Source organism: Nerophis lumbriciformis, linkage group LG08 (genome assembly GCF_033978685.3).
Source record: "Nerophis lumbriciformis linkage group LG08, RoL_Nlum_v2.1, whole genome shotgun sequence".
Lineage (NCBI taxonomy): Eukaryota > Metazoa > Chordata > Actinopteri > Syngnathiformes > Syngnathidae > Nerophis > Nerophis lumbriciformis.
Window position 1 is genome coordinate 8,010,568 of NC_084555.2, and position 23,029 is coordinate 8,033,596.

Sequence of the window (23,029 nt, forward strand, 5' to 3'; positions counted from 1 at the left end):
AAAATAGTGACAGACAATAGAACAAGGATGGACAATTCAACCCTTAACTCAACAATGAGTAGATGAGTATTATGTGTGTGTATATGTGTAAATAAATGAACACTGAAATTCAAGTATTTCTCTTATATATATAATAAAATAAACATATACATATATATATATATATTTAATAAAATAAATATATATACATATATATATATACTGTATATATAGCTAGAATTCACTGAAAGTCAAGTATTTCTTATATATATATATATATATATATGAAATACTTGACTTGGTGAATTCTAGCTGTAAATATACTCCTCCCCTCTTAACCACGCCCCCGACCACGCCCACGCCCCCCCACACCTCCCGAAATCGGAGGTCTCAAGGTTGGCAAGTATGGTGTAGCCTGCACTATGATGGCAATATGTCTCAAGTAAACAACAGCAACATTTTGAATGTTCCATTGAAAATATAGAACATTACACACGGCGCTCAAAAATCTATGAAAATGTTTTAGTACGACTTTGGTAAGCTATAAAGCCGCATCGCTTGAAGGATTGTTGGCACATTAAACATACAATTATTATTATGGTGTGGGTATAAGGTAAGACATATTATCTGGCGTTTTGTTTCGCAATAGTATGCAAAAGCAACTTTTCTTATCTTCTGGAACCTGCTGATCTGTATTTGGGATCTGCATGAATCCTAAAAAATTGCGCGGGTCCGCCTTTGTAGTCCGTGCCGACACCGTAGTCGATAAGCTTCTTCTTTTTCTCTACCTTCTTGTTATGGGACATTAAGTACCAATGATTGTCACACACACACTAGGTGTGGTGAAATTATTCTCTGCATTTGACCCATCACCCTTGATCACCCCCTGGGAGGTGAGTGGAGCAGTGAGCAGCAGCGGTGGCCGCGCCCGGGAATCATTTTTGGTGATTTAACCCCCAATTCCAACCCTTGATGCTGAGTGTCAAGCAGGGAGGTAATGGGTCCCGTTTTTATAGTCTTTGGTATGACTTGGCCGGGGTTTGAACTCACGACCTACCGATCTCAGAGCGGACAATCTTCCGCTGTTGCCATTTCTAATATAAAGTAGTGTAAAGTTCTTACTTGTATTTGTCAGTAAACTCGCCATGAAAGCGCTAAAACATACCGGCGTAGTGAGTTTACATTATTCACCCAAGGAACTTTCGTTATTAGAGTTCCGGTCGAACGTTTTTTCACGGGACACATTTCCGGTGTGGTTGTTTCTGGATGAGGAGATGCTGCTCCGTTATTGATTTAAGTAAAGTCTGAATGTCATTAAAACAGTTAGCTCCATCTTTTGACACTTCTTCCACTCCCGTCCTTGCATGCTACACCGCTACAACAAAGATGACGGGGAGAAGACGCTGCCGAAGGTGAGCCACGTAAATAAGACTGCCCACATCCTGAAGCGACTGTCAGAAAGCGGCTTGAAGATGTTCTGTAAAACATAATCTATGCAACATTTTGACCAAAGAACCACCATTACATGTTATGTAGACCACAAGGAAGGGTTGTCAATTTAGAAAAAAATGAAAAATAATAATATGACTCCTTTAAAAGCCTACTGAAATGTGATTTTCTTATTTAAACGGGGATAGCAGGTCCATTCTATGTGTCATACTTGATCATTTCGCGATATTGCCATATTTTTGCTGAAAGGATTTAGTAGAGAGCAACTTTTGGTCGCTGATAAAAAAGCCTTGCCTGTACCGGAAGTAGCAGACGAGTAGCGTGACGTCACAGGTTGTGGAGCTCTTCACATCTGCACATTGTTTACAATCATGGCCACCAGCAGCGAGAGCGATTCGGACCGAGAAAGCGACGATTTCCCCATTAATTTGAGCGAGGATGAAAGATTTGTGGATGAGGAAAGTGAGAGTGAAGGACTAGAGGGCAGTGGGAGCGATTCAGATAGGGAAGATGCTGTGAGAGGTTGGTGAGACCTGATATTCAGCTGGGAATGACTAAAACAGTAAATAAACACAAGACATATATATATATATACTCTATTAGCCACAACACAACCAGGCTTATATTTAATATGCCACAAATTAATCCCGCATAACAAACACCTCCCCCCTCCCGTCCATATAACCCGCCAATACAACTCAAACACTTGCACAACACACTCAATCCCACAGCCCAAAGTAACGTTCACCTCCCCAAAGTTCATACAGCATATATATTTCCCCAAAGTCCCCAAAGTTACGTACGTGAGACTTTTTGAGACTTTTATTAGTAGGTTGCACAGTGAAGTACACATTCCGTACAATTGACCACTAAATGGTAACACCCGAATAAGTTTTTCAACTCGTTTAAGTTGGGGTCCACTTAAATTGATTCATGATACAGATATATACTATCATATATACTATCATCATAATACAGTCATCACACAAGATAATCATCAGGGTGTATACATTGAATTATTTACGTGACATGCACATAGCGGCACGCACGTACGGACAAGCGATCAAATGTTTGGAAGCGTACTCACGGTACCGTGTCTGTGTATCCAACTCAAAGTCCTCCTGGTAAGAGTCTCTGTTGTCCCAGTTCTCCACAGGCCAATGGTAAAGATTGACTGTCATCTTTCGGGAATGTAAACAATGAATCACCGGCCGTGTTTTGTATTGCTAAAGTCGGCCGCAATACACCGCTTCCCACCTACACCTTTCTTCTTTGCTGTCTCCATTGTTCATTGAACAAATTGCAAAAGAATCACCAACACAGATGTCCAGAATACTGTGGAATTTTGCGATGAAACAGACGACTTAATAGCTGGCCACCATCCTGTCTTAAAATGTCCTCCACAATCCGCGACGTCACGCGCTGACGTCATCATACCGAGATGTTTTCAGCAGGATATTTGGCGCAAAATTTAGAATTGCACTTTAGTAAGCTAACCCGGCCGTATTGGCATGTGTTGCAATGTTAAGATTTCATCATTGATATATAAACTATCAGACTGCGTGGTCGGTAGTAGTGGGTTTCAGTAGGCCTTTAATGCGCCCTATACTCCGGTGCGCCTTATATATGAAAAAAGATCAAAAATAGACCATTCATCGGCAGCGCCCTATGGTCCGGAAAATACGGTACTAACAGTGAAGCTGTTTTACCCCAACTAGATCAGAGCAGAAAAGCTGTGCTTGTTTTTAACATGAATTCTTCAGATGAAAAAAGATGGTGTAATCCATCTGAGAAGTGCATGTGGACATCGGCCCCCTCGGCCTATTGTGCACGCCTGCAGCTATGAAATTGCATCACATACTGATGCGCGTTTGCTCCTGCTTCACGGAAAAAGAAATGCATCCCAACAGAATTTTTCTCACCGCCTCGATTTAATTACAGGAATGTGATTATACATTTGACCCCCCCCCCCCCCGCCCCCAGTCAGGTACAGTTATCTCCTCATGCAGTGAAATGACGCTTGAAGGACTGTGCCATAATGAAATAATCTGTCGGCTGTTAATATCATAATTATTATTTTTTTTCTCCAAGCATACAAATGCGTGTCCACTATTGGGTACAGTGTTTATTTTTCCGGTCATATTCAATTTGACTGTGTTTTGCTGCCATCGCTGAAACCTGGTCTTGAATGACAATAGAAAGCGTTGGCCATTGTTAGTCATTAGCACGTCTTGTTGATTTGGTGTGGCGCACGTGGTGGATGAATTAATCGCCCGCGCAGCTTTTCTTCAAGTTGTCAGCTCAGCGAGATTGAACGTCTTGCATGGAAAATCTGCTGAGCTCAAGCATCAATCAGCAATTCAACACAATCTGCTCTGTATGTTCTGTAAAAAAAATAATAATAATAAAAAAAAAAGGGCCGAGGAGGTTAAAGTAGGCTACTGTATGTTTATCATTGCTGTTTTGGGAAGTTTTATTAGGGCCCGCCATGGCCCATTGCAAAAGGACTCCCACAGGGAGTCCTTATGCAATGGGACATAAGGACCTATTGTTATTCGATCGTTTTTTCTTTCTTCTTATTATTATTCTTCCGCAGCTTTGCGCACTACTTTGACCCCCTTAACATGCTTCAAAACTCACCAAATTTTACACACACATCAGTAATATACGGCAAAACTTTTTATCACAAAACCAAACCTCAAAACTCAAAATTGCGCTCTAGCGCCCCCTAGGAAAAACAAAAACTAGACTGCCTGTAACTCCCACTAGGAAGGTCGGAAAAATATGAAACAAAATCCTCTATGTAGGTCTGACTTAGACCTAGTTCTCATAATTGTACATCCTCGGGCTAAAATCAACAGGAGGTTGGCAAAAAAGTACTAAAATCTGTCACTTTTGCCTCTTTGAGCTGCTATTTGACCCCCTTAACATGCTTCAAAACTCACCAAACTGAACACACATATCAGGACTGGCTAAAACTGTGATATAATGAAAAAACCTAACCCCAAATCTAAAAATTGCGCTGTACAGCAATTTTTGAATAAAACGGACAACAAACTGCTCCTCGGAAGAAAAAAATTACCAAACTGCCTGTAACTCACACTGGGAAGGTCGGAGAGACATGAAACAAAAACCTCTATGTAGGTCTCACTTAGACCTACATTTCATTAATTGACAACCCCCAGGAAAAATCTACAGGAAGTTTGATATTCCCCCTTCAAAACAATTTTTTTGTAAAAACCGGTCACCTTCCTTCAAAAACGAACTCCTCTTAGCGCGTTTGTCGTTTCGCCTTCAAAATAACACAGGAGAGACATTGAACCCTTGTGAATACAACAACAGAAGCGCTTTTTAATTAAGTGCTCCGGTTTTGATTTTATGACCCTTCAAAGACCCGCTGCACTCATGCTGCTGCGGTGCTGGTTTTTTAAGATGGCTGCTTAAAAGCAGGAAGCACCAACGTGCCCACACAATGCAGACAAGGTAGGTACACTAGACAAAAGTCTTGGGACACTTCAGACTAAAAGTAGACAAAAGTATTGGGACACTTAGGACTAGCACCTGCCAAATACGCGGGCCCGACCAACGCTGCTTGCAGCTTTAATTTTCATTTGTTACTTCCCCTGAGAATGTAACACGGGGGTCAGCAACCCGCGGCTCTCGGGCCGCATGCAGCTCGTTAGCGCTGCCCTAGTGGCTCCCTGGAGCATTATTTAAAAAAGGATTAAAAATGGAAAAAGATGGGGAAAAATGTATTTTTTTTTAGTAGCAGTAGTAAGCATGACACAAACCTTCTGTCACCTCAGTGCGCATTCATGTGTGCGCCGCGCTAAGCGCACCTCCAGGCGCGCATCAGGCGTGCGCCAGTCCGGCTGCGGCAAGCGGCTGCAGTCAATCGCCAGCAATCAGCGCACCTGTCGTTGATGAGCTTCCTGGACTTTTTAATACCAGTGCAGACCTGCGTTCCGGGCCAGAACGTAGCTACCTGTCCTGTACAGTAAGTTGCATATCATCATGCCAGTGGAAACCGAAGGCTTCGGCGGAGGTCAAGACACACCCGACTCATCGTGTAAATAAAAACTTCTCCCTATCGGTGTATTACGGATACGGCAACAGCAGAAGTCAGACTGATTTGCACGGTGTGTAATTTGTTGTGAGTTTATGCACTGTGTTGGTTTTGTTGTTTGAACAAGGTGATGTTCATGCACGGTTCATTTTGTGCACCAGTAATAAAACATGGTAACACTTTAGTATGGGGAACATATTCACCATTAATTAGTTGCTTATTAACATGCAAATTAGTAACATATTGGCTCTTAACTAGTCATTATTAATGCCTTATTCGGCATGGCCTTATTATAACCCTAACCCTCTAACCCTAACCCTAACCAAATAACTCTAAATTAAGTCTTTGTTACTTGGAATATGTTCCCCTATTGTCCAAAAAACTCTAAATTAAGTATTTGTTACTTAGAATATGTTCCCCATACTAAAGTGTTACCAAAAAACATATAACTTTGTCTTGAATTTGAAAAAAAAACCATTTTATTTTTCACTAAAGAAGGGTTCAGTGAATACGCATATGAAACTGGTGGGGTCCGGCACCTCCAACAAGGTTAAGAACCACTGCTCTATGCAAACCTGCTCTCTCTGTGTTTTCTCCCCCGTCGTGTTTATTGTCTCGTGTCCTCCTTGTCGTTCCAACAGCATAACGCCGTTCCCGCGTGACGGGCTGTGTGTCTCGCCTCCCCTTGTTCCCTCTGCTTCCCTGACTGCCTCTTGGATCTCGACCTCCCGCCTGGACACGGACCTTTGACGCCTCGCTACAGCCCCCCGACTTCCTGCCTGCTCACGGACCTCCGACCTTCCGCAACTGTCGCTCAACACTCCCGGTAACACTCATTTAATTCCTACACATAGTCGCACACCATACACATCTTGGATTAATACACACACTTCATTTATCATTTATATAAATATATTGTGCATATATATATATATATATATATATATATATATATGAATACATAGAGTTTAAACGACGTCTGTCCTGTCTGTGCCGTCTCCTCCTCCTGTACACGTAACACCTTCGCAATTGTTAGAAAGCCCACTGTTTAATATGTTTAATGTGAGTATTTAGTGAACATTCGTTTTGTCCTACTAATTTCGGCGGTTCTTGAACTCGCCATAGTGTGGACTGTGACGCAACAGTTTGTTTACGTGTGAAATCTTCCACTCCTTCTTCGTCTCATTTTGTCCACCAAAAGTTTTATGCTGTGCGTGAATGCACAACGGTGCTCTTTGTTGATGTTGTTGACTTGTTGGAGTGCTAACCAGGCTATTGAGGCTCGCTGTATTTACATATTGCATCATTATGCCTCGTTTGTAGGTATATTTGAGCTCATTTAATATCCTTTACTTTTATCCTCTTTGTGTATAATTTAGGTGTGCATGTCTCATGACACATTATCTGTATGTGATATTGGCTGCGTTTCAGATAGTTGTTTGTGTGCCGTGTTGTTCCAGACAACATCTATACCTTTTGGCCATTAAAAAACAGTCTTTTCCAGGAGTTATCTCACCTTCTGAGTAGCCTCTGATGTACTAATGGTTTCTAATGTTGTAAAATTGTGTAGAATAAATATTAAACTTCAACATTTCTGTCAATGAAGATTTGCTTCAGCCTGCGACGCATAGTCATTTTGATAGTAGGCTATTATAGCTAATATAGACACTTCCGTCATATGTTGCCTTCATTATAAGACTTATATAAGGCTTTTCATTTTTTGCTGCTCCAGACAGATTTGTTTTTTGTATTTATGGTCCAGCTTTTGTCTTCTCGCCGGGAACTGATTTCAACACAAAGTATTGTGATAACTTAGATACAATTATTCTAACAATGGCTCTTTCTTTCTTTTTTTTCTTTTTTTTAATTCTTTTTTTTTTTTTTAACAATGGCTCTTTCAACGTTTTGGGTTTCCGACCCCTGAGGTAATCTCTTGTTTTTGTTTGTTTTATTGTTTCTATGTTTTTTTAATCATTAATTTTCTAAACCTAACCCTAACCCTAACCCTATGAGTACAGGGGCGGTATAGCTCGGTTGGTTGAGTGGCTGTGCCAGCAACTTGAGGGTTCCAGGTTTGATCCCCGCTTCTGCCATCCTAGTCACTGCCGTTGTGTCCTTGGGCAAGACATTTTACCCACCTGCTCCCAGTGCCACCCACACTGGTTTAAATGTAACTTAGATATTGAGTTTCACTATGTAAAGCGCTTTGAGTCACTAGAGAAAAAGCGCTATATAAATATAATTCACTTCACTTCACTTCACTGTATCGCTTATCATCATTATGGATACAGGTAAGATGGAGCCTATCCCAGCTGGTTTTGGTACATCTTAAACTGCTCACTAGCCATTTCTAGGGCACATATACTGTATGCCAGTGTTGCTTAAAGGCCTACTGAAACCCACTACTACCGACCACGCAGTCTGATAGTTTATATATCAATGATCTTAACATTGCAACACATGCCAATACGGCCGGGTTAGTTTACTAAGGTGCAATTTTAAATTTCGCGCGGAATATCCTGCTGAAAACGGATTGTAGAGGACATTTTGGGACAGCATGGTGGCCAGCTATTAAGTAGTCTGTTTTCATCTCAAAATTCCACAGTATTCTGGACATCTGTGTTGGTGAATCTTTTGCAATTTGTTCAATGAACAATGGAGACAGCAAAGAAGAAAGCTGTAGGTGGGAAGCGGTGTATTGCGGCAGGTGTTGTGCCGGATAACGCACCCCCGCCGTAGAATGCACCCCTTGACTGTTGTGCCGGATAACACAGCCGGTGTTTCATTGTTTACATTCCCAGAAGATGACAGTCAAGCTTTACCATTGGCCTGTGGAGAACTGGGACAACAGAGACTCTTACCAGGAGGACTTTGAGTTGGATGCGCAGACGCGGTACCGTGAGTACGCAGGCAGCTGCGGCTTCCAAACATTTGATCGCTTGCCCGTACGTGCGTGCCGCTATGTGCATGTACGTAACTTTGGGGACTTTGGGGAAATATATGTGCTGTATGAACTTTGGAGAGGTGAACGGTACTTTGGGCTGTGGGATTGAGTGTGTTGTGCAGGTGTTTGAGTTGTATTGGCGGGTTATATGGACGGGAGGGGGGAGGTGTTTGTTATGCGGGATTAATTTGTGGCATATTAAATATAAGCCTGGTTGTGTTGTGGCTAATAGAGTATATATATGTCTTGTGTTTATTTACTGTTTTAGTCATTCCCAGCTGAATATCAGGTCCCACCCGCCTCTCACAGCATCTTCCCTATCTGAATCGCTCCCACTGCCCTCTAGTCCTTCACTCTCACTTTCCTCATCCACAAATCTTTCATCCTCGCTCAAATTAATGGGGAAATCGTCGCTTTCTCGGTCCGAATCGCTCTCGCTGCTGGTGGCCATGATTGTAAACAATGTGCAGATGTGAGGAAGCTCCACAACCTGTGACGTCACGCTACTCGTCTGCTACTTCCGGTACAGGCAAGGCTTTTTTATCAGCGACCAAAAGTTGCGAACTTTATCGTCGATGTACTCTACTAAATCCTTTCAGCAAAAATATGGCAATATCGCGAAATGATCAAGTATGACACATAGAATGGACCTGCTATCCCCGTTTAAATAAGAAAATCGCATTTCAGTAGGTCTTTAACCTATTTATGGGCCACGAGCGCCGCTTAAAGGGCAGTCAAAAAATATCTATTTCAGTTGTAATACACTTTTTGACTTGTGTCCTTTGCAATGTAAACAATGTGTCCCCAGAACTATATGGGTGAATAGCCCTGTTCTATTGGCACTACTTTATTTATTGGATATTTTCTATTACCGGAACAAAAAAACAACTTTTTGGAAAAGCTTATTCGGGTGTTACCATTTAGTAGTCAATTGTACGGAATATGTACTGTACTGTGCAATCTACTAATAAAAGTTTCAATCGATCAATCAATGCTTTTGTTTCTCAGGATTCAATGAGTTTAATCATCTGCATGAATTTAACACCAGTATAGTTGTTAGAGTTTAGGAATAATGTTTACAAGAATCACAAATACATTCAGTATATTTTTCTGTGTGCTTACAAGGCGGTTTTTCCTCATGATTTCAGCTGAAAGCAGACTTTATCGATCCACCTGGTAGGAGTTCAGTCCCGCGGTGGCCGCAGAGCGGATCCAGAATGCAGCTTGTACTCGCAGGTACGGTTTCTTCCTGGCGGTCTGGTAAAGTTTTGACCAAGTTGGATAAAGTCACTGTTGTGTCGTTTCTGTGAGTATGGAGACACGCAGGTCTCAGGCACTTTCTGAAGTCGTGATGTCGGAGACTGGCAAACAACATGATGCAGTCTTTCCTTGTAACCTTTTGGCATAAATCCTTAATGATTTAATCAAATTGATAGAATACGTCAAAGCGGCTTCAGGACCCAAAAGTCCCCCTTTTGGGACACCCCTGCATTGGACTGTACACCAATATGGCGACTCAGAACTGAACAATTTGTATAAACATTACCTCCATGCATTTAATTAGGGACCGCAATGTCCCTTTGGGACAGAGGACCCTATAGTATTCCGTGCGTTTTATTATTATTATTATTATTCTGCCGCTTCTTTGAGCTCTAATTTGACCCCCTTAACATGCTTCAAAACTCACCATATTTGACACACACATCTGGACTGGCGAAAATTGCCATCTAATAAAAAAAAAACCAAACCCCAAAACTCAAAATTGCGCTCTAGCGCCCCCTAGGAAAAAACACAGACAAAACTGCTTGTGACTTCCGGTAGGAATGTCGTAGAGACATGAAACAAAAACCTCTATGTAGGTCTGACTTAAACCTAGATTTCATACATTGACATATTTCAGCAAAAATCAACAGGAAGTTGGCAATTCCCCCTTCAAAACTAAATTTTAGTAAAAACAGTCACTTTTGCCTCTTTGACCTGTAATTTTACCTCTTTAACAAAACTCACCAAACTGGACACACACATCAGGACTGGCAAAAATTGCGATCTAAAAAAAAACCCCAACCCCAAAACTCAAAATTGCGCTCTAGCGCCCCCTAGGAAGAAAACACAGACACAACTGCTCCTAGGAGGAACACTCAGACAAAACTGCCTGTAACTTCCAGTAAGAATGTCTTAGAGACATGAAACCAAAACCTTTATGTAGGTCTCACTTAGACCTACATTTCATATATCAACAACCCTCAGCAAAAATCAACAGGAAGTTTGCAATCCCCCCTTCAAAACGAAAGTTTTGTAAAAACCGGTCACCTTTTTTCAAACATTATCTCCTCTGAGCGCGTTTGTCGTGTCGGCTTCAAACTAGCACAGGAGAGAGATTGAACCCTTCTGATTAAAAGTTGACCAAAGAGTTTTAATTACTGTTTCGGTTTGGATTTTATGGGCCGCCAAAGTCGGTCCCGTCCATCAATTTCAACAAAACAATCTTAACCAAGAAAAATGCGGTATCAACACAAAGTTATGTTAGTTAGGGTTCATCAGAGCTGCATTGAGTCACCACGAATCAGGTTTGGGAAATAATTCTTCAATTTCATACATTTTAAGAAACAAAACGTTTATAAAATTGACCAGTAAGTCAGCATTATTAAAAACGGAAGTTTGCAATTCCCCCTTTTAAAAACGGAAGTTTGCAATTCCCCCTTCAAAACAAAAGTTTTGTAAAAACCGGTCACCTTTTTTCAAACATTATCTCCTCTGAGCGCGTTTGTCGTGTCGGCTTCAAACTAGCACAGGAGAGAGATTGAACCCTTCTGATTAAAAGTTGACCAAAGAGTTTTAATTACTGTTTCGGTTTGGATTTTATGGGCCGTCAAAGTCGGTCCCGTCCATCAATTTCAACAAAACAATCTTAACCAAGAAAAATGGGGTATGAACACAAAGTTATGTTAGTTAGGGTTCATCAGAGCTGCATTGAGTCACCACGAATCAGGTTTGGGAAATAATTCTTCAATTTCATACATTTTAAGAAACAAAACGTTTATAAAATTGACCAGTAAGTCAGCATTATTAAAAACGGAAGTTTGCAATTCCCCCTTCAAAACAAAAGTTTTGTAAAAACCGGTCACCTTTTTTCAAACATTATCTCCTCTGAGCGCGTTTGTCAAGTCGGCTTCAAACTAGCACAGGAGAGAGATTGAACCCTTCTGATTAAAAGTTGACCAAAGAGTTTTAATTACTGTTTCGGTTTGGATTTTATGGGCCGTCAAAGTCGGTCCCGTCCATCAATTTCAACAAAACAATCTTAACCAAGAAAAATGCGGTATCAACACAAAGTTATGTTAGTTAGGGTTCATCAGAGCTGCATTGAGTCACCACGAATCAGGTTTGGGAAATAATTCTTCAATTTCATACATTTTAAGAAACAAAACGTTTATAAAATTGACCAGTAAGTCAGCATTATTAAAAACGGAAGTTTGCAATTCCCCCTTCAAAACAAAAGTTTTGTAAAAACCGGTCACCTTTTTTCAAACATTATCTCCTCTGAGCGCGTTTGTCGTGTCGGCTTCAAACTAGCACAGGAGAGAGATTGAACCCTTCTGATTAAAAGTTGACCAAAGAGTTTTAATTACTGTTTCGGTTTGGATTTTATGGGCCGTCAAAGTCGGTCCCGTCCATCAATTTCAACAAAACAATCTTAACCAAGAAAAATGCGGTATCAACACAAAGTTATGTTAGTTAGGGTTCATCAGAGCTGCATTGAGTCACCACGAATCAGGTTTGGGAAATAATTCTTCAATTTCATACATTTTAAGAAACAAAACGTTTATAAAATTGACCAGTAAGTCAGCATTATTAAAAACGGAAGTTTGCAATTCCCCCTTCAAAACAAAAGTTTTGTAAAAACCGGTCACCTTTTTTTCAAACATTATCTCCTCTGAGCGCGTTTGTCGTGTCGGCTTCAAACTAGCACAGGAGAGAGATTGAACCCTTCTGATTAAAAGTTGACCAAAGAGTTTTAATTACTGTTTCGGTTTGGATTTTATGGGCCGTCAAAGTCGGTCCCGTCCATCAATTTCAACAAAACAATCTTTAACCAAGAAAAATGGGGTATGAACACAAAGTTATGTTAGTTAGGGTTCATCAGAGCTGCATTGAGTCACCACGAATCAGGTTTGGGAAATAATTCTTCAATTTCATACATTTTAAGAAACAAAACGTTTATAAAATTGACCAGTACGTCAGCATTATTAAAAAACGGAAGTTTGCAATTCCCCCTTCAAAACGAAAGTTTTGTAAAAACCGGTCACCTTTTTTCAAACATTATCTCCTCTGAGCGCGTTTGTCAAGTCGGCTTCAAACTAGCACAGGAGAGAGATTGAACCCTTCTGATTAAAAGTTGACCAAAGAGTTTTAATTACTGTTTCGGTTTGGATTTTATGGGCCGTCAAAGTCGGTCCCGTCCATCAATTTCAACAAAACAATCTTAACCAAGAAAAATGGGGTATGAACACAAAGTTATGTTAGTTAGGGTTCATCAGAGCTGCATTGAGTCACCACGAATCAGGTTTGGGAAATAATTCTTCAATTTCATACATTTTAAGAAACAAAACGTTTATAAAATTGACCAGTAAGTCAGCATTATTAAAAACGGAAGTTTGCAATTCCCCCTTCAAAACAAAAGTTTTGTAAAAACCGGTCACCTTTTTTCAAACATTATCTCCTCTGAGCGCGTTTGTCAAGTCGGCTTCAAACTAGCACAGGAGAGAGATTGAACCCTTCTGATTAAAAGTTGACCAAAGAGTTTTAATTACTGTTTCGGTTTGGATTTTATGGGCCGTCAAAGTCGGTCCCGTCCATCAATTTCAACAAAACAATCTTAACCAAGAAAAATGGGGTATGAACACAAAGTTATGTTAGTTAGGGTTCATCAGAGCTGCATTGAGTCACCACGAATCAGGTTTGGGAAATAATTCTTCAATTTCATACATTTTAAGAAACAAAACGTTTATAAAATTGACCAGTAAGTCAGCATTATTAAAAACGGAAGTTTGCAATTCCCCCTTCAAAACGAAAGTCTTGTAAAAACCGGTCACCTTTTTTTCAAACATTATCTCCTCTGAGCGCGTTTGTCGTGTCGGCTTCAAACTAGCACAGGAGAGAGATTGAACCCTTCTGATTAAAAGTTGACCAAAGAGTTTTAATTACTGTTTCGGTTTGGATTTTATGGGCCGTCAAAGTCGGTTCCGTCCATCAATTTCAACAAAACAATCTTAACCAAGAAAAATGCGGTATCAACACAAAGTTATGTTAGTTAGGGTTCATCAGAGCTGCATTGAGTCACCACGAATCAGGTTTGGGAAATAATTCTTCAATTTCATACATTTTAAGAAACAAAACGTTTATAAAATTGACCAGTAAGTCAGCATTATTAAAAACGGAAGTTTGCAATTCCCCCTTCAAAACAAAAGTTTTGTAAAAACCGGTCACCTTTTTTCAAACATTATCTCCTCTGAGCGCGTTTGTCAAGTCGGCTTCAAACTAGCACAGGAGAGAGATTGAACCCTTCTGATTAAAAGTTGACCAAAGAGTTTTAATTACTGTTTCGGTTTGGATTTTATGGGCCGTCAAAGTCGGTCCCGTCCATCAATTTCAACAAAACAATCTTAACCAAGAAAAATGCGGTATCAACACAAAGTTATGTTAGTTAGGGTTCATCAGAGCTGCATTGAGTCACCACGAATCAGGTTTGGGAAATAATTCTTCAATTTCATACATTTTAAGAAACAAAACGTTTATAAAATTGACCAGTAAGTCAGCATTATTAAAAACGGAAGTTTGCAATTCCCCCTTCAAAACAAAAGTTTTGTAAAAACCGGTCACCTTTTTTCAAACATTATCTCCTCTGAGCGCGTTTGTCAAGTCGGCTTCAAACTAGCACAGGAGAGAGATTGAACCCTTCTGATTAAAAGTTGACCAAAGAGTTTTAATTACTGTTTCGGTTTGGATTTTATGGGCCGTCAAAGTCGGTCCCGTCCATCAATTTCAACAAAACAATCTTAACCAAGAAAAATGCGGTATCAACACAAAGTTATGTTAGTTAGGGTTCATCAGAGCTGCATTGAGTCACCACGAATCAGGTTTGGGAAATAATTCTTCAATTTCATACATTTTAAGAAACAAAACGTTTATAAAATTGACCAGTAAGTCAGCATTATTAAAAACGGAAGTTTGCAATTCCCCCTTCAAAACAAAAGTTTTGTAAAAACCGGTCACCTTTTTTCAAACATTATCTCCTCTGAGCGCGTTTGTCGTGTCGGCTTCAAACTAGCACAGGAGAGAGATTGAACCCTTCTGATTAAAAGTTGACCAAAGAGTTTTAATTACTGTTTCGGTTTGGATTTTATGGGCCGTCAAAGTCGGTCCCGTCCATCAATTTCAACAAAACAATCTTAACCAAGAAAAATGCGGTATCAACACAAAGTTATGTTAGTTAGGGTTCATCAGAGCTGCATTGAGTCACCACGAATCAGGTTTGGGAAATAATTCTTCAATTTCATACATTTTAAGAAACAAAACGTTTATAAAATTGACCAGTAAGTCAGCATTATTAAAAACGGAAGTTTGCAATTCCCCCTTCAAAACAAAAGTTTTGTAAAAACCGGTCACCTTTTTTCAAACATTATCTCCTCTGAGCGCGTTTGTCGTGTCGGCTTCAAACTAGCACAGGAGAGAGATTGAACCCTTCTGATTAAAAGTTGACCAAAGAGTTTTAATTACTGTTTCGGTTTGGATTTTATGGGCCGTCAAAGTCGGTCCCGTCCATCAATTTCAACAAAACAATCTTAACCAAGAAAAATGGGGTATGAACACAAAGTTATGTTAGTTAGGGTTCATCAGAGCTGCATTGAGTCACCACGAATCAGGTTTGGGAAATAATTCTTCAATTTCATACATTTTAAGAAACAAAACGTTTATAAAATTGACCAGTAAGTCAGCATTATTAAAAACGGAAGTTTGCAATTCCCCCTTCAAAACAAAAGTTTTGTAAAAACCGGTCACCTTTTTTCAAACATTATCTCCTCTGAGCGCGTTTGTCAAGTCGGCTTCAAACTAGCACAGGAGAGAGATTGAACCCTTCTGATTAAAAGTTGACCAAAGAGTTTTAATTACTGTTTCGGTTTGGATTTTATGGGCCGTCAAAGTCGGTCCCGTCCATCAATTTCAACAAAACAATCTTAACCAAGAAAAATGGGGTATGAACACAAAGTTATGTTAGTTAGGGTTCATCAGAGCTGCATTGAGTCACCACGAATCAGGTTTGGGAAATAATTCTTCAATTTCATACATTTTAAGAAACAAAACGTTTATAAAATTGACCAGTAAGTCAGCATTATTAAAAACGGAAGTTTGCAATTCCCCCTTCAAAACGAAAGTTTTGTAAAAACCGGTCACCTTTTTTTCAAACATTATCTCCTCTGAGCGCGTTTGTCAAGTCGGCTTCAAACTAGCACAGGAGAGAGATTGAACCCTTCTGATTAAAAGTTGACCAAAGAGTTTTAATTACTGTTTCGGTTTGGATTTTATGGGCCGTCAAAGTCGGTCCCGTCCATCAATTTCAACAAAACAATCTTAACCAAGAAAAATGCGGTATCAACACAAAGTTATGTTAGTTAGGGTTCATCAGAGCTGCATTGAGTCACCACGAATCAGGTTTGGGAAATAATTCTTCAATTTCATACATTTTAAGAAACAAAACGTTTATAAAATTGACCAGTAAGTCAGCATTATTAAAAACGGAAGTTTGCAATTCCCCCTTCAAAACAAAAGTTTTGTAAAAACCGGTCACCTTTTTTCAAACATTATCTCCTCTGAGCGCGTTTGTCGTGTCGGCTTCAAACTAGCACAGGAGAGAGATTGAACCCTTCTGATTAAAAGTTGACCAAAGAGTTTTAATTACTGTTTCGGTTTGGATTTTATGGGCCGTCAAAGTCGGTCCCGTCCATCAATTTCAACAAAACAATCTTAACCAAGAAAAATGCGGTATCAACACAAAGTTATGTTAGTTAGGGTTCATCAGAGCTGCATTGAGTCACCACGAATCAGGTTTGGGAAATAATTCTTCAATTTCATACATTTTAAGAAACAAAACGTTTATAAAATTGACCAGTAAGTCAGCATTATTAAAAACGGAAGTTTGCAATTCCCCCTTCAAAACAAAAGTTTTGTAAAAACCGGTCACCTTTTTTCAAACATTATCTCCTCTGAGCGCGTTTGTCGTGTCGGCTTCAAACTAGCACAGGAGAGAGATTGAACCCTTCTGATTAAAAGTTGACCAAAGAGTTTTAATTACTGTTTCGGTTTGGATTTTATGGGCCGTCAAAGTCGGTCCCGTCCATCAATTTCAACAAAACAATCTTAACCAAGAAAAATGGGGTATGAACACAAAGTTATGTTAGTTAGGGTTCATCAGAGCTGCATTGAGTCACCACGAATCAGGTTTGGGAAATAATTCTTCAATTTCATACATTTTAAGAAACAAAACGTTTATAAAATTGACCAGTAAGTCAGCATTATTAAAAACGGAAGTTTGCAATTCCCCCTTCAAAACAAAAGTTTTGTAAAAACCGGTCACCTTTTTTCAAACATTATCTCCTCTGAGCGCGTTTGTCAAGTCGGCTTCAAACTAGCACAGGAGAGAGATTGAACCCTTCTGATTAAAAGTTGACCAAAGAGTTTTAATTACTGTTTCGGTTTGGATTTTATGGGCCGTCAAAGTCGGTCCCGTCCATCAATTTCAACAAAACAATCTTAACCAAGAAAAATGGGGTATGAACACAAAGTTATGTTAGTTAGGGTTCATCAGAGCTGCATTGAGTCACCACGAATCAGGTTTGGGAAATAATTCTTCAATTTCATACATTTTAAGAAACAAAACGTTTATAAAATTGACCAGTAAGTCAGCATTGTTAAAAACGGAACATTGGTAGTGAACTGTACATGTACTGTACACGACAAGTGAAGTATTTCACGAGATAATAAAAACCTGATAATTGAACATGTTTAAGGCGCACAGTCATTATGCACAAAAACTCTACATTTGTACCACAGATCCATCCACACTACCAAATAACCTACAACTCGGCTGTACATGTACATCGTAGCATCTGTAAAGTAATGAAATGACATTTACATGAATATAAAATAACGAAGAACTCTGTTGTACGTGTACATCGTAGCATCTGTAAAGTAATTACCGTATTTTTCGGACTATAAGTCGCAGTTTTTTTTCATAGTTTGGCCGGGGGTGCGACTTATACTCAGGAGCGACTTATGTGTGAAATTATTAACACATTACCGTAAAATATCAAATAATATTATTTAGCTCATTCACGTAAGAGACTAGACGTATAAGATTTCATGGGATTTAGCGATTAGGAGTGACAGATTGTTTGGTAAATGTATAGCATGTTCTATATGTTACAGTTATTTGAATGACTCTTACCATAATATGTGTTGGTTATTTATTTACACTTATTCAGCCTGTTGTTCACTATTCTTTATTTATTTTAAATTGCCTTTCAAATGTCTATTCTTGGTGTTGGGTTTTATCAAATAAATATCCCCAAAATATGCGACTTATACTCCAGTGCGACTTAGATGTTATTTTCCTTCTTTATTATGCATTTTCGGCCGGTGCGACTTATACTCCGGTGCGACTTATACTCCGAAAAATACGGTAAATGACTTTTACATGAAAATAAAATATTATTGACTCAAGTAAAAGACAGAATTTCTTTTTTTCGCGAGAACTAACTGGGTATTTTATATTGCAAATCAAATGAGTTTTCCCCAAGAAAGTCACTGCTTTTCTTCCTAACACTCACCCATGCAAGTAATTTTTTCTTTTTTTTACTGGAAACTACCCCGAAAAATTTTTGCAAAACCATTATTCCAAAAATAAGTCTCGAAAAGGAGTGGTTGTTTTCGACTACAGGTGCATTTTAGAATTGTGTACGTTGTTAAACATAGAGTCGTTTTAGTGACGATAAAATAAAATAAAAAGTTAAAGTTGAAGTACCAATGACAGTCACACCCACACTAGTTGTGGTGAGATTATCCTCTGCATTTGACCCATCAGTGAGCAGCAGCGGTGGCCACGCCCGGGAATCATTTTGGTGATTTAACCCCCAATCCCAACCCTTGATGCTGAGTGCCAAGCAGGGAGGTAATGGGTCCCATTTTTATAGTCTTTGGTATGACTCGGCCGGGGTTTGAACTCACGACCTACCGATCTCAGGGCGGACACTCAAACCACTCTAACCTAGTGTACACTAAAACATCATCTAAAAATACACATTATTAAAATGAAGTTCAATATCTTTTAAAACCAGACCTACCAGCTAATACTGGAGACTGGAAAGACTGACCGGGTAACTGGAAGCTACAGGGGTAGTAAAAGTTTGAAGGAGTCAGATGGACTTGAATACAGCAACCATGTATACAATTCAAATGACATGTTCCCCATACCTGAAACCGCTGCTACGGGTCAGACAGGACATATTAATACTTGACTTGGTAGTTGAGAATTACAGTAGATTGTGTAGACTTGATGTTAAATCAGGGGTGTCAAACAAACAGGTTTTATCCGGCCCGCATGATAAGTTTGCCAAGTATAGAAATTAGCTGCTTTTTTTTTTTTTTTTTTTAAAGAAAGAAACTGCTGTTCTAAATGTGTCCACTTGATGTCACAATAGCAATTCTGTTAGGCAAGCAAACAGTTTATACCGGAGCCAAGCAAGAGGTACGCAGTAAAGGGTGACTGTGGCTCCTCCTCCTTGACCCACATGGAACTTAAAACCTGCGGTTTTATGTAATCTCCTTCAAACACGTCGTTATTTGGCACCCTTACTCGCTCAAAATGTCTCTGTTAAACACGAGAAAAGTGAACTTAACCCTTTTGAATAGTTTTTACTGGATATTTGAATAGTTTTTACCGATATCGGCCGATAAATGCGTTAAAATGTAATATCGGAAATTATCGATATCGTTTTTTTTATTATAATGCTGGTCCACTAATAGTACTAACCTTTAACAGTTAATTTTACTCATTTTCATTAATTACTAGTTTCTATGTAACTGTTTTTATATTGTTTTACTTTCTTTTTTATTCAAGAAAATGTTTTTAATTTATTTATCTTATTTTATTTTACTAATTAAAAAAAAAAAGTACCTTATCTTCACCATACCTGGTTGTCCAAATTAGGCATAATAATGTGTTAATTCCACGACTGTATATATCGGTTGATATCGGTATCGGTAATTAAAGAGTTGGACAATATCGGAATATCGGCAAAAAGCCATTATCGGACATCCCTAGTGTTTACCTTCGTTTCTTACGGTTTGTTGAGTTAGCACTGGATTGATACGTGGACATGACAAGGGAGTATTTGATACCTCGAAGAGTTTACATGTTGTGTTTTTGTTCAATCCCAGAAAGACTTAAATTAATCCTGGCTTTGTAGACACACTGAGACCAAGTCTAAGCTCATTGTGTTTTTGAAGCTGCACCAATTTCCTCAGAATTTTCAACAAACCTGAAGTGTTTTGTACGTTTTCAGAATGTGCTTGTTCTATTTTTGGCCAAAGTAAAACAAAGAAATCAACTTTGAATACAAAGTCTCCCTACTAACCCACCAGTGCCTCCATGGAAATTCCCCCCTCTACCTCAAAGAACTACTCACCCCCAAATCCTCCACACGACACCTCCGCTCCGGACAGGCTAACCTCCTCCAACCTCCGAGGACAAAGCTACGAACAATGAGAGACCGGGCTGTGGAACGCTCTCCCTGACCACCTGAGGGCACCACAGACTGTGGATGCTTTTAAAAAAGGCTTAAAAACCCTTTAAAAAAAAAAAAAAAAAAATGTTTTAGATAAATGCATACTAGTTCTAGCTATTAGGCTGTTCTAGTTTTTATTATTATTTGTATTTATTATCTTTTTATTTTTTTTAATACACTGTAGCACTTTGAGGTTGTTTACTGAATGTAAAGTGCGTTTTACAAATAAAATATATTATTATTATTATCAACCATGAAGTTGTCTTTATTTTTAAGTTATCGTGCCATGATTTTACCATTACGGCCCACTTGGGAATAGAACTGAAATGAGTTTGACACCCCTGTGTTAAATAATTACGTCTTAAAGCAATTAAGTCAAAAATGAGTGCACTATATGGCTGGGACCAGCAGAGGCGCTGTTGATTTAGTCGCAAAATAAATGTTAGCTATGTGAAATGTAGTCACAAAATGTTTGGTATGCGAACGGGTTCAAATTCTCCCTTGTTCTTGAAATATGAAATTAAATACCGTATTTTTCGGAGTATAAGTCGCACCGGAGTATAAGTTGCACTTGCCGAAAATGCATGATAAAGAAGGAAAAAAACATATAAAACTGCGACTTATAGTCCGAAAAATGCGGTACATTTAGTGATGTATCCATAAAATTCCATGAAATCTCTATTTAACGAACAGTTTTACACAAATTTACACACTTTTTTTTCTCAAGAATAAAGCACAAAAACTACCAAATTTTAAAAGTAAACTTTTTGATCATATCTGCTCTTTTACACGTTTGGTCAAAAAGACATGGTTTTATTGAGAAAATATTTTTAGAAAAAGCCCCAAAAACCTGCATGTTGAATTAAAAGCACACGTTACAGCTTTATTTTTTTACTTAATAATATTCATTAAAAAAAGAAGTATTTGCGATCTTTTGTTGTCCATGAGTGGGGAAAAGCTGCTCCTTAAAGCCTGATCGACCCGCAGTCTTCATGCATTATGTACAAGTCACAACTAACTGGATGTTTGTATGGCTTGGCTTCTGTCCGCCATCGTGCTCCTCTGCGCTTCTCCTCATTGGTCGACATGGCGGTCGAGAGCTGCAAAACCAAAGCGCTCTACAACGTGGTGTAGATGTAGACAAAGATGATGACTAGCAAGTTGAGAATGGTCCCAATGATGCCCAACATGGCCAAGATGGTCTCCTCCTTGCTTTCCCTGTCTTGGATTCCCTTCTCCTCATCACTGTAGACAGTGTTGACCATTTTCCCTGGAAGCATCCGGAGTTTGTGTCTCAGACCAGTCTGGAATGAAGGCCACAACAAATTCATTTGTTAGCTAAAGTGATTCTTTGTCCTAGTGCAGGGGTCGGCAACCCGACATGTTTAAAATAACCATATTGGCCCAAAAATACAAAAAAACAGATCTGTCTGGAGCCGCAAAAAGTTAAAAGCCTTGTGTAAGTGTTCTCATGAAGGCAACACATTAAGTAAGTGTCTATATTAGTTCTATTAGCCTACTATCAAAATTACTGTAAAAGTCTTATATAGTGTTAGTTAGGGTTCATCAGAGCTGCATTGAGTCACCACGAATCAGGTTTGGGAAATAATTCTTCAATTTCATACATTTTAAGAAACAAAACGTTTATAAAATTGACCAGTAAGTCAGCATTATTAAAAACGGAAGTTTGCAATTCCCCCTTCAAAACAAAAGTTTTGTAAAAACCGGTCACCTTTTTTCAAACATTATCTCCTCTGAGCGCGTTTGTCGTGTCGGCTTCAAACTAGCACAGGAGAGAGATTGAACCCTTCTGATTAAAAGTTGACCAAAGAGTTTTAATTACTGTTTCGGTTTGGATTTTATGGGCCGTCAAAGTCGGTCCCGTCCATCAATTTCAACAAAACAATCTTAACCAAGAAAAATGGGGTATGAACACAAAGTTATGTTAGTTAGGGTTCATCAGAGCTGCATTGAGTCACCACGAATCAGGTTTGGGAAATAATTCTTCAATTTCATACATTTTAAGAAACAAAACGTTTATAAAATTGACCAGTAAGTCAGCATTATTAAAAACGGAAGTTTGCAATTCCCCCTTCAAAACAAAAGTTTTGTAAAAACCGGTCACCTTTTTTCAAACATTATCTCCTCTGAGCGCGTTTGTCAAGTCGGCTTCAAACTAGCACAGGAGAGAGATTGAACCCTTCTGATTAAAAGTTGACCAAAGAGTTTTAATTACTGTTTCGGTTTGGATTTTATGGGCCGTCAAAGTCGGTGCCGTCCATCAATTTCAACAAAACAATCTTAACCAAGAAAAATGGGGTATGAACACAAAGTTATGTTAGTTAGGGTTCATCAGAGCTGCATTGAGTCACCACGAATCAGGTTTGGGAAATAATTCTTCAATTTCATACATTTTAAGAAACAAAACGTTTATAAAATTGACCAGTAAGTCAGCATTATTAAAAACGGAAGTTTGCAATTCCCCCTTCAAAACAAAAGTTTTGTAAAAACCGGTCACCTTTTTTCAAACATTATCTCCTCTGAGCGCGTTTGTCGTGTCGGCTTCAAACTAGCACAGGAGAGAGATTGAACCCTTCTGATTAAAAGTTGACCAAAGAGTTTTAATTACTGTTTCGGTTTGGATTTTATGGGCCGTCAAAGTCGGTCCCGTCCATCAATTTCAACAAAACAATCTTAACCAAGAAAAATGCGGTATCAACACAAAGTTATGTTAGTTAGGGTTCATCAGAG

General features: G+C 39.0%; 1 protein-coding gene across 1 annotated transcript in view; it reads right to left on the reverse strand.

The window, feature by feature from the left end:
• Window positions 1-20,986: 20,986 nt before the first annotated feature.
• Window positions 20,987-23,029, reverse strand: part of tunar (TCL1 upstream neural differentiation-associated RNA) — a 66,754-nt gene continuing 64,711 nt past the window's right edge. The window contains exon 3 of the mRNA XM_061968205.2: window positions 20,987-21,582. Within this exon, the coding sequence (XP_061824189.1) occupies window positions 21,397-21,582 (186 nt within the window). The 3' untranslated portion in view covers window positions 20,987-21,396. The remainder of the gene's footprint in view (window positions 21,583-23,029) is intronic.